Here is a 16,672-nt window from a genome sequence, read left to right as displayed (position 1 = left end):
CTATATAATTTTTGTGACTTTTTATGCATTACTACACTATGACGTTTCTGACTTTTTTTTTATCACTTTCTATGAATTACTAAACTCTCAATTTTGTGACTTTCTGCATTACTACACTATGTGGTTTTTATGACTTTTTATGCCGTACTATACTACTACGTTTTATCACTTTTTATGCCTTACTATACCATGACTTTTTAATGACTATTCATGCCTTAGTATATTGTCATTTTTGTGACTGTATCTGCATTAATTTTCTATGACTTTTTTATGACTTTTCATGCCTTACTAAACTGTCAATGTTGTGACTATTTCTGCATTACTACACTATGACTTTTATTGCCTTACTATACTGTCATTTTTATGACTTTTTTATGACTTTTTCTGTATTACTACATTTTGACGTTTTTATTACCTTTTATGCCTTACTACACTGACATTTCTATGAAATTTTTTGCCTTTACTATATTATGATGTTTTCATCACAAAAATGTAATGGCTGATGTGTTGACAACATAATGTTTACAAGGTATGAATTTGCACATTTCAAAGAATATAGGCCAGTACAAAAAGCATGTTTTGGCTTCATTTCTGCAGTTTCTGTCAGATTACTCCCACACACATTCAGGAGGAGTTGGAGTTCACAGCGTCCACACCAGATGTCCAGTATTGAATGTGCTTGCTGAATTTATTTGTGTTTAGCTTTAGCTTTCTAAGGAAAATAATAACTAACTTAAAAACCTTAAAAGTCTAGTCCAGTCTAAAGTCTGGAAGAAACAACACCACACAAGGTTGTTGTTTGTTGCCTTGTGTTATTATTATTATTTATGCCATAAAGATTTCTAATGAAGCGGCAACAACAAACTTTCATAGTTACACTTATTCCTTTTTCTGTTTTTTTTTTCTTTCCTCTTGTAGCAAATGGTAGTGAGCTCTTTATTGGCAGCGTCCGGTATGAGGACACTGGAGCCTACACATGCATCGCCAAGAACGAAGTGGGAGTGGACGAGGATATCTCCTCTCTGTTTGTTGAAGACTCAGCCAAGAAGACCCGTAAGTCATACACTTTTTTCAGAGAATGGAAATTCAACACAGTAACTTTTCAATAACATTTAAACTGTATCTCTGTCAAAGCATGAACTGTAAAGGTATAAATTCTCATGGCAGCCTGCCTAGTTGAAATCACTATAAATCCTATGTAAGTTACATAAGGGTATGAAAAAAATGAAAATATAATTATGTTTCTCTTAATCTGCCATAATCCGACATCATACAAATTAGCAGTAGCTGTTTTAGAAATTCCCCCTCATGTATTTCTTACATTAGTATTGCAGCAAGCACTAGAGCGAATAAGCACATTGTCCCAAGCTTCATGTCTTCAAATGGCTGAAAAACATAGAAAGAAAAAGCAAATAAACAGTGAAGTGGCAGTGCAGCAGATTTACTGAGGAGAGTGGAACTTGTTCACTAACTGCACCCAAAAGCTAGGCATCTTTTCTATTAATGCCAAGATCAGACTACTATCAGCCTGATAATGTCATTGCCTGACAGACATCGGGTGTCAGGAACAAAAGTGTACATTGGGCATGACATTTGCTCGTTTCATCTTGTGTGGTGTCAAAGTGGAGGAAAACAGAAGCAGCATATGGAACTCCTCATGGCATCCCACAAGAAAGAAACGTGTGTCCGATGTTTTTCGCTTCTCTATCTAAGTTTTACCACTGCTATGATGTGTTTTTAGATGCTGGCTCACAGCAAAGAGCATTCTTCAGTGCTCAACACAACACAAATATGGCAAAGAAAAAGTATTTTTATTTCTATCGCCACCACCCCCCACCCCCCCAGGAGCATTATATCAAATTGGATTTATGGATTTATTTTTAACTGTATTTTTGTAATGCAAGATGACCAGTGGAGGAGTCACTCTATACTCTGTTCTGACTGTGGGCGGTGAAAGCGGCTTCACTCCAGATTATGTAGCGATCTCACTGAAAAACAAAGTTTTAGACAATCAGATAACATATTTTATGTTTCTTTGATATATGGGCTTTCATTAGATTGCATCATTGTGGCAAGTTAACCATCGCTATCTAGAAAGAGCTTAATGGGCCAGTTTAAATTAAACAGAATAATCAATGACATCTCACAAGACAAGTCATATTTCCTCCTAGAACCCTTGATTGAGGAGGAAATATGGTCGTGTCAACAGCAGTAAGGAACATTTTGTAGCTGTCAAAAATCTTTTTTTTTGCCATGGCACAAGAGAAATCACCTCCTCTGTTGCTTGGAAGATCAGTCTCTGTTTTCTTAAGGTAAATTCATGTGTGTGTGTGTGTGTGTGTGTGTGTGCGCCCCCCCCCCCCCCCCCCCCCCTTTCTTCCTATTGTGTGGCGGCTGATTCTGCAGTTGCGAACATTCTGTGGAGAGAAGAAGGTAATACATCACAGTTCTCAAAATGCCTTTGTATTCTTGTGAATAAAAAAACGTGGTGTGCATGTTTAGCTCTTCGGGGGCCTGTCGCTGGATTCCAGTACTTTTCAAGATGTTTGCCATATTGTCAAGAAGAAAAGCTGCTTTCTCTCCAGCAAAATTTTTCTTCAAGTTTTGCTTTCTCCCTTGCATGCCCAAGGTGTTTCATCCTTTTGCTTCTATGCTTGCTAATCTGTTTTTTCAGCAGGGGCGGGGGCATTAAGTCACAAGTAGGAATTTTATGTATTTTGTAAATACCACAGACCCAGTGTGGGGGCTACAGGAAAAACAACTTTTTGGTTTTCAGCAGTGTACAAATCCATCCTGTTTAAACTGTATTACCACATGAGCATGGCCACACATACGGTTGCTTCTGCACTGGAAAATCCTCTACAGTTTAGAGTATAAAACAAATCCTGTTTTATATACATGTATCACCACATAACCAAAAGAAGCCATCGTGGTTTATAACCATTCATAAACAATGAGAGTTGAATTTGCTTCATTGACACAGTGTATTTATTGTGCATGAGCAAGTGCTTATTTTGTGTCTGTCTGTATACATTTGTCAGTGTTTTGCTATGGATTGCTTGCATGTATGTTTTGGGGGGTTTTTTTGACACTGTTTCAAACTGTTGAGTTCATTGTTAATTCTGTAGTGCACTGTGTTTGATCTCACAGTGTTATAGTGCAAAAAAAAAAAAGGTCTTAACAGACTGACAAATCAATCAGCATTACAGTTTTTGTCTATGAATGCATTTTCTAAATGTTGATGAACGCCGTAAGCTTGTATATGTTCTTATGCTTTAATCTCTGTTCATGTGACGTATTCCTGAAAGCAGTAGTAGTTTGTTGCTCATCCAAATGCCTGAATGTTAGACTGTGATACCTGCTAAATTATCAGCATATGTTTACACAAGCAGACGAGATGTGAAATGTCTCCTCATAGAGACGGTGCCTTTAATTTGATGCCTCTTGCTACGTATGTTGTGGACATGCTGCTGACAGGATCCTTTGTAGGCATTGTCAAAATGGCTGGCAGCCACAACCTGCCCATCCCCGCTAAAATAATAGCATGCTAACAGGAGTGTTGCTGTGTCTCCTCCAGCAGGGAAATTGAAATGTCCATCACAAATGTCAGATAAGAGGGAAGTGGGATTTTCTGCTGTTTTAATTAGTGTGTGTTGCTTTTTAAAGAGCTTTTTTTTTATCAACCTTTACTGTCTTCCTGTCTTGTCTCCCAGGGTTGAGTGTGGGGAACATGTTCTATGTCTTTTCTGATGAGGGCATTACAGTTCTCCAGCCCAGTGAATGTGAGATACGAAGACACATGAAGCGGACAGAGAGGATTGTTGCTACCTATGTAAGTGCATTTTATTTCATTTTATTTATTTTTTTCTATATCAAGACCTTTTAAAAAATCTAATTATGTGTACACAGAAGAATAATACTTTGTGTATGTTTTTACATTAACAGTGGTGTGTACATCAGGTACACCTCTAAGAGTCTGTCTGTCTCACTTTATCTACAATTATTCATTGACATTTCAGTGTGAAACGCTATTACAGCTAAAATGAAGGCCATCCCTCCTACCTTTTCCTGTGTCACAGTGGGCTCCTCACCTCACTAATTATAATGGGATTATACTTGTGTACATTAGTCAACAGTTCGCACCAATAGACTGTATATAGTCTATACTACACATCCCAAGGTTTTTAATCCACTGGAGAACATCACTCTCCCAGAGCAATGGGCTTTAGATGGTAAAAGTTGCTTGTTCCTCTGAGGGATTTGGGTTTTACAGGAGTCTGTAATTGTATTACAGATCAATACAAACTCAATAAGCCATGTGTTAGCCAGTTCCTGCTGTAAACAGCAGTTTCACCACTTTGGTGAGGTGGAGAGGAGGTTGAAACTCTTGAAACACAATCTTTGTGGGAGTGTGTATGTTCATTAGTGATTACATACCAGTATATGTGTGTGGGAGTGTGTGCATAAATGTCTAGTCAGCAAAGACAGCTGGCTGCAGGGCTTGTAGAGGTGATACGTTACTTGAGTCAGCAGTGGTATATGAGCTTGTTTGCTTCAAACTGGTGCAAAATCTGATCGTTACCTTAAGAGTAAAAACACTGGTTTCTGTAGGGAAACCTTCATAATAACTATAATTAGTAGCATCAGAAATAAAAGTATTACTGGAATGAAACATGCACCAGTAAAGACATCAGTATGCACCTTTGGTAGGGCTGAGGGACATGGTTGAAACTATTATCCTTATTATATTAATAGTTCCTTTAACTCAAGGTTGAAGGCTCTCCTGTTTAATACTGACTTTTCTTAAATTAAATTTGGGACTATTTATTCATATCTTGCACTGCAATGTAGCTGTGCTGTAATTTTTATTCTCTTTATTCTATTATATCTTATTTTTGTCTCTCTTTTTGAAATCATATTTATGTCTATTTGTATTGTATTGTGTTTTTTTTTAATCTTATCTTAATGCCTTTCACTGTCCTTTGTAAAGCATTTTTAAATTGAGAGGTGCTATACAAATTAACTTCCTTTGTCTTACCTCGCCTTAACAAGAATACATTTCCAATATAAATGTATGGCACAATGAGTGCTGTCCAATAATCAAATTAGGTGATTGACAGAAAATCAGCAATTGTGATGAATTAATTATTTTTTGTTATGATTTATCAAGTAAAAAGGTGAACATTTACTGGTTTTGGCTCCTCAAAAGTGAGGATGTGCAGACTTTTTTCTGTTTTATATCATTCAGCTTTTGCATTGTTGTTTGGACAAAACAAGCAGGACTAAACAATCTGTTGTTAATTAAAAACAATTAACAGATGAATTAATAATTGTGGGCCCAACCTCAATATGGTTAAGTTATTAACTTGGTCAATGCAGTGATCTGTGTTCCATGGTTTATGATTTAATCAAATGAGGAACCACGGTTATTTTGAATAATTCATTCATTCCATGACAGTAGATGACCAACAATTTAGAATTTTTGCTCAGACCTAATCATTGGTGATGGATGATAGAGGGAAAAGCACCATACTGCTGATCTGTGACACACTGCCAACCTTTTCCTCCCCCCATCATCCCCTCTATTCTCTGCTGGTTCTTACCAGGAGGAGATGTGCCCTAAAGGTGAGGGGGTGTCACCTCAGCACTGCGTGTGGTCCTCAGCAGTCAACATCAGGGATAAGTACATCTACGTGACCCAGCCCCTCCTGAGCCGACTGCTGGTCGTCGATATTCAAGCACAGAAGGTGGTGCAGGTGGGTACAGCAGGTATCAGGCCTGTCACAACACACCAAGATTCAGAACATCTGTGAAAATATTCATCTATAAGTTAGTGACTGACATTTTAAAAGTTCTGTAGAAAATTTTGCATATTGGTGAAGTTCAGTGTTCGGAAAAGTTCAGCACTTTTTTCTAAATGAGAAAAGTAAACTGGAAAAAGATGGAGTTCATTTGAGGTTTCTCTGGACATACTGCACAATTGCTGCTGACAAAATGCTATATAAATGTAGTCCCTTTATTTTATTAAAGAGCCGTTGCCCAATCTTAGCTTCTGAACCATAGCTGGCCATTGCAGGCCTGTCAAGCTTTGGATTTTCTCGGCATGATGAAGCAGTATGAATTGAGCTCTAGTAAGAGCGTTACTCAGCATCTAAATAGTTTGGAAGGCTGTGTTTTTTTTGTTTTTGTTTTTTTTTTAAGTTTTTCTTAAACCAAAAGCACAAGAGTAAAAGCATTTGATCTGCTCTAAGGTAAGGGGCATACATTAACATGCTTGACACAGTCTTAACCTTGTTACTTTTAAAACCAAAGAGAGGATCATTAACTATCTATATTATTTTATTAGATTAGGAAGAAATGGGGTCACAACTGGCACATCCACTATGTCCTTGCTATGATGCTTGATGAGCTGATCCTGTATACTACTATATCAGAGTTTTTAATAATGTTAGCAGCTCTGTTCTGCTCTTTATTGGATTGTGGGAAGTTTACACTCTTACAATCCCAGCCAACCTCAGTATCCAAGATAGTGTTACATTTACACATCGGTTAATCCTCATCCTCCAAGTCTCTTTTCTGGTGAAAATTAAACATACTGCTTGAAAATGCAAACAGTGAAGCATGAATCTATTTGGGGGGTTACTGGTTCAACAGCATCCAAACAGGGTAAGAAGAAAACATCAGTCTGATATTTTTTTTTTTTTTTCTGCAATACAAGACAGATACTTTACTTTTATTTTCTTCTATATGGATCATTATCTAGTGAGGATGCTGATTTTTTTGCCTTGGACCTGCAATGTCAGCATCAGTCTTTTAGCATGATAAGACTATAGCCATAAAGTGCATATTTAATACCCTTTACAGTGATGTGATGAAAGGCTTCTGTTGCAGTTCCACTTTATGATTTAGTATGATAAAAGACATATATTTTACATCAACATCTTGCTTAGTGCAGCTTTACTCCAGTGCCTAGCTTTTCCTTCAGAAAAACTAATTCTGCCCAAGTGAAAAGTTAGAAAAGAAAACACACATTAAAATCTAGTCAGTATACCTCCATGTAGCCAGTGTTTGTCTACATGTCAAACAGCATCACCAATGTGATGTGCATACAATTTGATACACTATTGAACTGCCACCAATGTAAGAAGACCACATGCAAGGTAAAATAAATCAAATACACCTCAAGCACTTGAAACAATATGGTGCCCAGGTGGGTGCTGGCTGCCTCGCCATTCATCTTGCCTGTAACGGCTCTTTAGAGACTGAATCCCTCAGCGGTTCTTCCCAGGGTCACCATCATTTATACAGTGATACAGGATGAGAGGAAATAGGCCTAACCCAAGGAGAAGTAGACAGGGAAGAAGAAAGGAGATAAGAGTCTGAATGGAGAGAGTAGAAGACAAACTGAGCAGGTAGCAGTACAAAAATGTCAAAAAACAGGTAATGTAAGGTTAGATATTTATAAACACAATTTTGCTGTGACCTTTGAAAACCAATGAAATTATTTGCCATTCCACTTTTATCAATACTGCCACTGATTTGGCACAAAAGATGCTCTCACATCTCTGGTGACCTTTTTTGTATTGTAGTCCACCAAATGCCTCTTTTTCCTCTCTTTCTTCTTCCAACATTGTAAAACTGCTTTCTTTTGATTGCCCTATCCTTTTCTGGCCTAGACCCATCTCTCTTTCCTGAAGACCCTCTGTGGCCTCTGGGTGCAGGAGGTTAATGCACCATCCCATTTTTCTCTCTTCTCTGTTTCTGTTATCTCAAGGCTCTTTCTTCTTACAATGCACATTTGTAGCATCTTTTCAACCACAGCTTTTAGAACAAGAGAGAAAATGGCCAACTGAAATCACTTTATCCATCAACAGAAGGAATGCATGAACAAAACAATGGATTTAATTTCTTAATGGTAAAGTCAGAAGTCTGCATTTTCATCCTCACAGATGAGGCTAAACACAGAAAGACAGGGTGTATGTAGGACGTCCAGACACTTCAGAAAAAACAGCAAGTAACACTTTTCTTACCAAGCATGATATTAAAACAGCAAGATCTTTTGGAAAAATACACTCAACTGTCTTTAAACACAAACTTGGACTGTGACAAAGAAAGTGTTATCCCTCTTAGCCTCTATTAAAAATACTTCCATCAAATTCAAAATTAAGTTAACACAATGTAGCTACAGCTAAAGAAACCCAGGAATTTACAAAAGGTTTAATCAGACATTTAGATCCAAGAGAAGCCTAGATTGCTCATTATTCTCATTTATCTTTCTTGGGTCCTTCAGCAACACATGCTTTTACTCACTCTAGTGAAAAGCTGTCTTGTGCAACTTTTAAAAAATGCTTTATACTTTTCTGAAACCCTGTCTTAAGGCACAACCATGACTACAAGCAGACACTGGGTGAAGGCTGTAAACATGTGGAAAAAGCTGCACCAATAAAGGCTTTCACGGTTTTCATGCAAGGAAATACAGCACCTTTGTTATTTTTCCATACTAAGCGATCTAACCTTGACTCTAATGTATCAAACAGACCTCTGCTACATCTCTGACTGGGTCTGAAAACAAAAGGCCCAGCAGCTAATTAAAAAGAAACCCAGATGACAATAACCTCTGGTTATGTAGTCATGTGAACTTATTATGGTGGTTTCTTTGGAGCTGCAGTAAATCAATGAGGCACCATACAGTTGTCAACTAGCATTCTGTTGTGCTTGTTTTTTTTCTCTGAGCGGTTTCAAAAATGCTGAATGTTTTATGAAGTAAAAAGATATTCTGGTTTCCTGAAGGATGACATTTTTATTTCTGTTTTGACAAAGACATCCCTTATTGCTGTGGGTTTTCTGCTCTGGACCTCCATGAAATCACTTACCAGTCAAATTGTACATCTAATGCTGTAACATTGGTCACCCTGAATTTCTTACTGACTGAATTTTTTCTGCATTTGGAGCTCTTTACTGTTCACTTATGGTGGCCTCATTAGAGTTAGGATTTGATAGCTTTTTTACTGAATTTGAAACCAGTTTCGAATCTGCCTTTTGAATGAGATTTGCAAACTAGTAGAGTTAAAAATAATTAAAACACAAAAATCTGTAATAGCAGTTTGCCGGCTGAGAAGACAGAAAATGTTTGAGTGGTGACAGTCAAAGAACTGAAAGGTTTAAATATGTATCTAAACTTAAATTATAAATATGACTAGGTTATTTTCCTGAAATTGCTGTGACACGATCTACAATAAATACAGCAAATAGTAACTAATATTTGTCCTCAGTCCCCAGACTCCCTTCAAAAATTGTGCTATTTTATTCATTTTTTTATGTTAGGGGGAATTTCATATACTTCGTAAAATGCAGTCTACACAATTATTGATGCCCTCTGTTGAGTTTGGCATTTAATATAACACATCAAGAACCACCATTGTACAGTAAGTAAGGATCCAAGAGGCCTTTTCACAGCATTTCTACCTCAGTCACAGATGCCACATGGTGGTTGTTGATACACACAATTTCTGCATCTTAGAATTAAAATGCAAATTAACTGAAGTGCCCCCCTGCTGGTACTGCGGTAATCATGCCGCAAGGGCCATTACTGAGTCTGGGGCAGAGCAGAAGATTGAAATGAGAGAGACAGAGCAGCAAATGAAAAAACTTTTATGAACTCAAAAGGTTACTCACATCATCACTATCACACCAACATTCATTTGAGCTAACAGCTCCTTAATTCCAACTTTAACTGAACAGTTACACTATATTGGAGTGTAAGAGGTCGGCACAGAACCCATTTCCTCGCAGTTCTCTGAATGGCCTGACCTCAGCTTTACCTTCTGCTCCCATCATGTAGGAAGTTAAACACGCAAAGGGTAGTCCACCACCTCCACATACTGTACGTACACACATGCTGAGTTGACACTTGGCTGACCAGTGGAGAGCAGAGGGCTGGACCTCCCATTACAGAACACAGAGCTTGTGGTCTCGCTCCACTGGTGAGGGTGTCAGCAGCTCCCTGTCCACCCAGCCAGAAGCAGGATAATGGATTGTGTTATTCCTTGTTGTTGACATTGCAGCAGACCTGAGGTTGAATATGCCCCGCACCCTCCATCTCTCGCTCTGTCTCTCTCTCTCTCTCTCTCTCTCTCTCCCTTGTCTGCCTGTTCTCATCTTTCCTTTCCCTTTTCTTTTCATTGTCTCCTCAAGTTATTTTCTCTTTCTGGTCTTTCACCTGATGTGTGTCAGATATTCGCAGTAAAACCTCTCCAGCAGTGACACATATGTTGTTCTTTTTTTTTTCCATCACCTTCTACATCCTTTCTGGCATTTACACCTTCTTAGTACTTCCTTATGTGATGACCGGTTACATTTGACTATACTTGATAGTTGGGTAAAGGACTATTTGGTAAGAAACTATACATGTCTGTTACATATCCATATTTCCTCCCTTTCTGTGGTAGGCAAGTAAAGCATTTGGGGTCTTGCTAAAGGGCTTTTGCTGGTGGGGTATTCCAATCAGGATTCAAACCATGGTCTCACAAATACCAAGCCTTGGTATTAGATTAGCAGTGGCACTACAGCCCATCTCGTATTGGATTTTTGAGACAGGTAAATATGGAGAAGAAAAAAAAAGAAAAAATCAAATCAGAAATAAATCGATATTATTCCATTTGTTTGTTTACAAAAACATTGTTAATAATGATCTCTTAAATTTGATTATGAAAGTATTGTGACCAAGGTAAGTACTAAGTGGCATTTTATTGTTGAAAAATATGAACTGTTGATTTCTTAGCGATTTCTAGTGAACAAACAAGGTAATGGAAACACTTTCTAAATAACCTCAAACATATATTAATGCAGTGCTGTTTATTGGCTGACATATCTGCTGAGACCAGTATATCTGTGATAAGCAAATAATGCCTAATAATATCATCAGATTCTCTATTGAGGGAGTATTCCTCTAGTTTATCAGCAAAATAAATTGATCTTACTCACATATATTATGTTTTTCATGTTTATTATTTACCAGCATAGATGCTTTTCTTTTGTGGTTTGTTTTGTTCTTGCAAGTATGCCTTTGATATGTTAATAACAGTGCAGTGAAATATGTGAAGGTAATGGACATGTTTCTATTGTTTCCACGTATACATCAATAGGGGTTTTGTGGGTTTTCAGCACCATGAACTGTTGAACAATAATTAATTCTATCTCCCTCTGTCTCCTCTAGGCAGTGGCAACAGATCCTTTTCCAGTGAAGATGCTCTACGACAAATCACATGACCAGGTGTGGGTCCTAACATGGGGGGATATGGACAGAACACACCCAACGCTTCAGGTAGGTGTGAGTTTACTCAGTTACAGTTTGGGAGACACTTTCCTATTTTGTTTTTGAATTTTATTTGGTCACTTCCTGTAATGTTCCTGTGTGTATCTGATGAAGTGTTTGATTAAGGTTAGTCAGGCTAATGATTAAATTACATAAAATCTAGCCCGGTTCCCCTTTAAAAAGTACAAAATAGTCCTCCTTTATTGTGTAATTTCACCCTACATCTACTTTTGGTGTGAATGTATTTGTGAACTGTGATGAGCGATTACCTCGCTAGGGGAATATAATCTATAGAAGCTATTTACGAAAGTTCAGCAAGCAAGGAAAGCAGCGCCTCATAACTAATTGAGCTCCACTGTGTACCTGTGTCCCTGTTTATGTGATAAGTATTTACGTGACAACATCTAATCTCTGTATGTTTTAAACCATTTGCCATCCCAGCAAAACAGCAATTCACAGCTGCAGTGTTGTTGGCTTGTACCTGGCGTCCCTTTGGACCGCTGGTGTTGGAGGCTTCACAAATGAGAAATGATCACAGGTGTGGTTGTATTTAATCCACCTCTGGGGACTGGGTGAGGCGAGCGAAGAGAGAGGAGGATTAAGAGAGGGTCGAGGAGGTGGAGGGGAAGGGAAAGGGAGCAGAGCTGGTGCCTGTGGGAGAGGTATGATGCTGTTTTTATGGGGCCAGTATTTATATGTGTGTGTTTGCCTGTGCAACTGTGGAGGACAGTGCCACGGGTAAAGCCACCTAGGGATCCTATTGTAATCTCTGTAATAGACACAAACATGTTTATTGTTGTGCTTTGTCCCACTGGAGGGAAAGAGCCCATTATAATCGTGTGAGGTGTTGTGTTCAGTCTTTACTGTTTGGGGATGTTCTGTGTCTACTCATTTTTGGGGATTGCAGAGGGATGATACACTCTCAAATTTATGATTCTTCAGAGGATCTTCGAGGTGAAATGGCTCATTTTATATTCAGAAAATCACTTGAATGCATCCATTTTTTTTTTCACTGCCGTTATTGGTTTTGAACACTAGTGCTTTCAATAGTTAATCAGTGGTTGTGTAGCTGTTAACGGCACTACGGTCATTTGTCAAATGGTTCCATAAATAATGCTTTTTTGTGTTGATGTAATGTTTCGGCTTTCTACTATTATTTCCAGATTTTGTAAAAGAAATTTTAACAGTAGTGATACATTGTTTTGGATCTAAAGGTGCCACTATGTTCTAGCAACAAAAAAATAGTGATAAGACGACCACCTGTGTGTGGGTTTTAACAGTTTTTCTAATGATTTACAGTCTGCATGGCCAAGTAGACTGCACGTGTGCATGCATACATTTGCCTGTGCTTCAGTTTTGAATCTTTTCTTTGTAGAGTGTAGGTTTACTAGCAGGGGATTTGTTTCTGAGATGTTTTTAAACTTCTGTCTGAGATTATAGTCTTAAATGAAGCAGAAAATTCTTTGAAAAGATGGTTTTCATCACAGACAAAACAATTTTCTCCTCATATAATTTGAAACCGAGTGCTGAAAGCAGCTTTGCATAACATTTCTCCCTTTTGTGGGTGCTGCCTGAATTGCAGAAAACACTTTTTTTTTGTTTTTTGTTCATTCATTTCCCCTCTTCCTGCAGTCGTTCAGGAGTAATGAATAATTAGAGAGCAGGGCATGAATCACTCAAAAATGCAATTGCGGGGAAACCGCATAATGGATTGGAGGCCAAATGGATCATACGACAAATAAATGGTCTGATAATGTCATTATCATTTGGACTGAAAGTAATTGACCTGTTCAGCGGCAGCCTGTCACCAGCACAGGCACTGCTTCGCTTCAGCGGATCATTCATGTGCGTGAGTGTGTGTCTGTGTTAGTGCATGTTCATTTGTGCACACATGATGTGTAAGTGTGTGTTTGTGTGGGTGTGCATTCAGCTCAGTGCGTGTGGCATTTTTAAGCAGCCAAATTTTAGGATGGCTCAATATCTCTGTGTAAACATCAGAGGGAGTGTGATTGTCAATTCATTAGAGAAGACAAATGGAGGAATCTGTGCCGGGCAGAGAGAGACATGCCCTTTCAGACTGTCAGTCCAGTCTGCATCTACATGCCAAGAAGACATTTAACTCAGGCATATTGTTTTTCTCTGTGCGAGCGCGCGCACACACATACAAGGAAATAGTATTTGCCATCTATTTGCTCCCCATTTATCTCTCTATTAGGTTTGCCAAATGTATGTTTAAGACTGATTATGATTATTATTAGAAATCACAACAATTTATCACAACAGGAAACTACAAGTATTCAATTCAGGGTGACAAAATCATCCCCATCTTTTGCAGTTTAATCTTTTAAATTGTTTCATAAAAAGCACTTTTATCATAAAGCAACTAATCCCACTTGTTTTGTTTGTGTTTGTTTTTTCTTTTTGGTGTAAATGACTAGCATTCTTTTTCAAAGTGCTACATAAACACATTTTTTTTTTATTTTTCACTGTTATCAACCGAAAATTTCAGTAATTAGAGGTAGGGTTAGATTTGGTTTGAAATATTTTCAAAACAAGTGGCAATACAATATTGGAGTTTCATGACAGATAAAATTTGGTTTTCTCATACCACATTTTGAGGAATAAAAACACCTTTTTCTTTACAAAAAAAAAAAGAAAGTCTTATTTTTATCTTAGCTGTTAATGATTTTTAGGGTTGGTTTTTCATCCATGGGACTGTTTGAGACTGTCCTCCCATGAAAAAAGTGCACGTTTGTATTTAAATGCCAAAGACCTTTGGTGGACATAGGAATTATGATTTTTTTTTTTTTTTTTTTGACTTACATCCGTTGTGAGCATTGACGCAAATACACGTTGTCATACAGGCACAAATTCAACAGAGGGAAGAGGCCGGGGTGTTTGGACGGGCCAACAAAACATCAGACTGACAACTAGGCAACTACTGGTTCCTTTCACCCACCTATCAACCAAAGTCAACACCTTACCCAATCATGACAGCAACGCTCGCCTAACCTTAACAACATAACCCTGCCCATAACCAAATTGTTTCCATCCCTCACCATAACTAGACCTTAACCACAGAGGAATCACATCCCAAAATTTAACTACAGTGTTACCGTGACTTTAGAGTTAACCACAAACCATAATGTAACAGGTTTGAATCCAACTGGGGACACCAGCTTTTGTTGCATCCCTCTCCCCCTTGTTTCCTGTCATCTCTCTACCTACTAAAGGAATACAATGTCCTAACAAATACATTTTATGTTTTGCAACAGTGATTTGAAAAGCTTTTTTGAAAGTCCTGCTAATGGGGGTGTAAGATCAGAAAATGCTTATTTCTTATTCTGGAGGGCAACTACAAACAATGTTAGCTGTTTAATTTGAAGGACTGAAACTGAATTTAGACCATTGTCTGTTATCAAAAGTATGAATGATATGAATATCTACTCAAGGCTTCTGGAGACTGAATGTTGTTGAAAAGCAAAAGCTACTCAGTCAGAACCAAATCCCCCTCAGATATTAGGGCAGCCAGCGAGGCAGGAGCAGAGTGAAACTCAATTGGGCCTCATTGCTGAGTGTGTGGATATGAAATCCAAGGATGAGCAATGACAAAGGGAAGCCAGTGGCATTAAGTTTAGAGCACCTGCAGCCCTGGAGACCATAGCAGCTGCCTAATAATACATGAGCGATACTGCATTTAACCTCATTAACGTCTGTCATTGTATTGTACAACTGTTGTAATGACTTGCTTTAACGAGGATTCTTTTCATGTCTTGCAAGCAGTGAGAAGCAAGATCTGTTTTGTTAAAAATGGATAAAATATTCAGGAGGAATATATTGCAGCAGTGCAGCAGAGGTAACAACTCGGCAACTTAAACTGCTATTTTTGTTATCCTTGCATATGATAGTTCTGAGGAAGGAGGTTGGAGTCTGGCCCCCCACTGGGCATCATGTAGAGTTTCAGGTTTAGTGGTGCAGGAGTATACATCAAAATAAATTCTACAATCAGTTATTTCCCTTTAAAAATATTCTATATGCTCTCTAGCAACAGTTGCCTAGGTGTCTAAACGTAGAACTGCTTCAGTAAGCCTGGTTTCTCTGAGAATATGAGTTTTAAAATGAGAAGGAAAGGAACTGGTTTTACTCTGGAATTAGCATCACAGAGCAGATGTTGACTGGTTGCAAAAAAAAAAAAAAAAAGCAAAGTCTCACATGTGTAGGTCCCATAAACCACATCACTTGTCCTTGACTGTGACCTCGTCATGTAGGCATGCATGATAAAGCATGTGTCATGGATAAGGCAGTACATCAGGGGCCCATCAAAAGTGGGTGCACTTTACAAACATGCTGATTCAGTGCCAGGTGTATGACATGAGAGATGGGGCTTTTACTGTGGTGTGTGCTCCTAAGACAACCATCACTGAATAAGGCGCTTTATCAGAGAGCTGAGGCGGGGCCACACTTCAGCTCAAGTCATATACTATAGATGTTTATCTGTTCCAGGATATATGGGCATGTCAACTGAACAAGCTCCGGCTGTTAAGACCTGATATGTGAGCCTGTATTTCATTTACAGAAACTAGCAGCAGGGCATTCCAATGAAACTAAAAAGTCCCAGGTTTGGCTGTCACAATAGTCCCATTACATAGATTTGGTTGACTCTCTTATCCAAACCAACTTACAATAAATGCATTCAAACCACATAGGGGCAAGAGCTAAATATCATCTAAAATTGTGAGTGTACCTATTTTAACCAGGTACCTTAGAGTGTGTTCAGTGCAACAGTACAAGTGAAGTTTTTTAAGATGGGGGATGGAAACACAAAGTATAATGTTTTCATGGAGTCAGTTAGCAATTTGTTTTGTTTTTTAGTGACAACTTTCATTGTATAATTTTGATATTGAAGAAACCTTCAAAATGTGGTGATTCTCAGGCAAGTTGTGCAGTTATGAGGAGTGTCTTTGGGATTTCTAAGTGGATATATAGACACTTGTTTGTGATGGACATTGATATATACTCAATAATGTCCTCACGGTTTGAAAACTGTCTATCTTTGTTTTGGTAGTCACAATGTTCTACGCATTGTCTGCAGGTAATTCTTCAAGCCAGTGTGGGAGAAGTACATCATGCCATCCGCACAACTTTCCAGAGAGTCAATGACTTCTTCATTCCTCCAACCAACCTCATCATCACTCACGTGAGGTAAAGCAGCACACGCACATGAGCACATTCATCCACCTCTGACCTTAAAACACAGGCAACCTCCTCATTGTTCACTCATCACAGCTGTCCTTTCTGAAGTAAAGGAGAAAAGAGAAAATGAGAATTCTAATGAGAATCTCAATGGGTATTAATCAC

General features: G+C 38.3%; 1 protein-coding gene and 1 long non-coding RNA gene across 3 annotated transcripts in view; one reads left to right on the top strand and one right to left on the bottom strand.

The window, feature by feature from the left end:
• Positions 1–16,672, bottom strand: part of LOC130182196 (uncharacterized) — a 118,533-nt gene that overhangs the window by 3,705 nt on the left and 98,156 nt on the right. For both annotated transcript variants that reach the window (XR_008829689.1, XR_008829690.1), the window contains exon 3: positions 5,604–5,778. This is a non-coding gene — a long non-coding RNA (uncharacterized LOC130182196). The remainder of the gene's footprint in view (positions 1–5,603; positions 5,779–16,672) is intronic.
• fstl4 (follistatin-like 4) overlaps positions 1–16,672 on the top strand; it is a 223,803-nt gene that overhangs the window by 201,643 nt on the left and 5,488 nt on the right. Inside the window, exons 10-15 of the mRNA XM_056396883.1 lie at positions 919–1,053; positions 2,407–2,433; positions 3,714–3,832; positions 5,607–5,756; positions 11,216–11,323; positions 16,407–16,516. Coding sequence (XP_056252858.1) covers positions 919–1,053; positions 2,407–2,433; positions 3,714–3,832; positions 5,607–5,756; positions 11,216–11,323; positions 16,407–16,516 — 649 coding nt within the window. The remainder of the gene's footprint in view (positions 1–918; positions 1,054–2,406; positions 2,434–3,713; positions 3,833–5,606; positions 5,757–11,215; positions 11,324–16,406; positions 16,517–16,672) is intronic.

The sequence above is a fragment of the Seriola aureovittata genome, chromosome 15 (assembly GCF_021018895.1).
Source record: "Seriola aureovittata isolate HTS-2021-v1 ecotype China chromosome 15, ASM2101889v1, whole genome shotgun sequence".
In the NCBI taxonomy this organism is placed as follows: Eukaryota; Metazoa; Chordata; class Actinopteri; order Carangiformes; family Carangidae; genus Seriola; species Seriola aureovittata.
The sequence above is the reverse complement of the archived record's forward strand: the minus strand, read 5'-3'. Positions and strand labels throughout refer to the sequence as shown.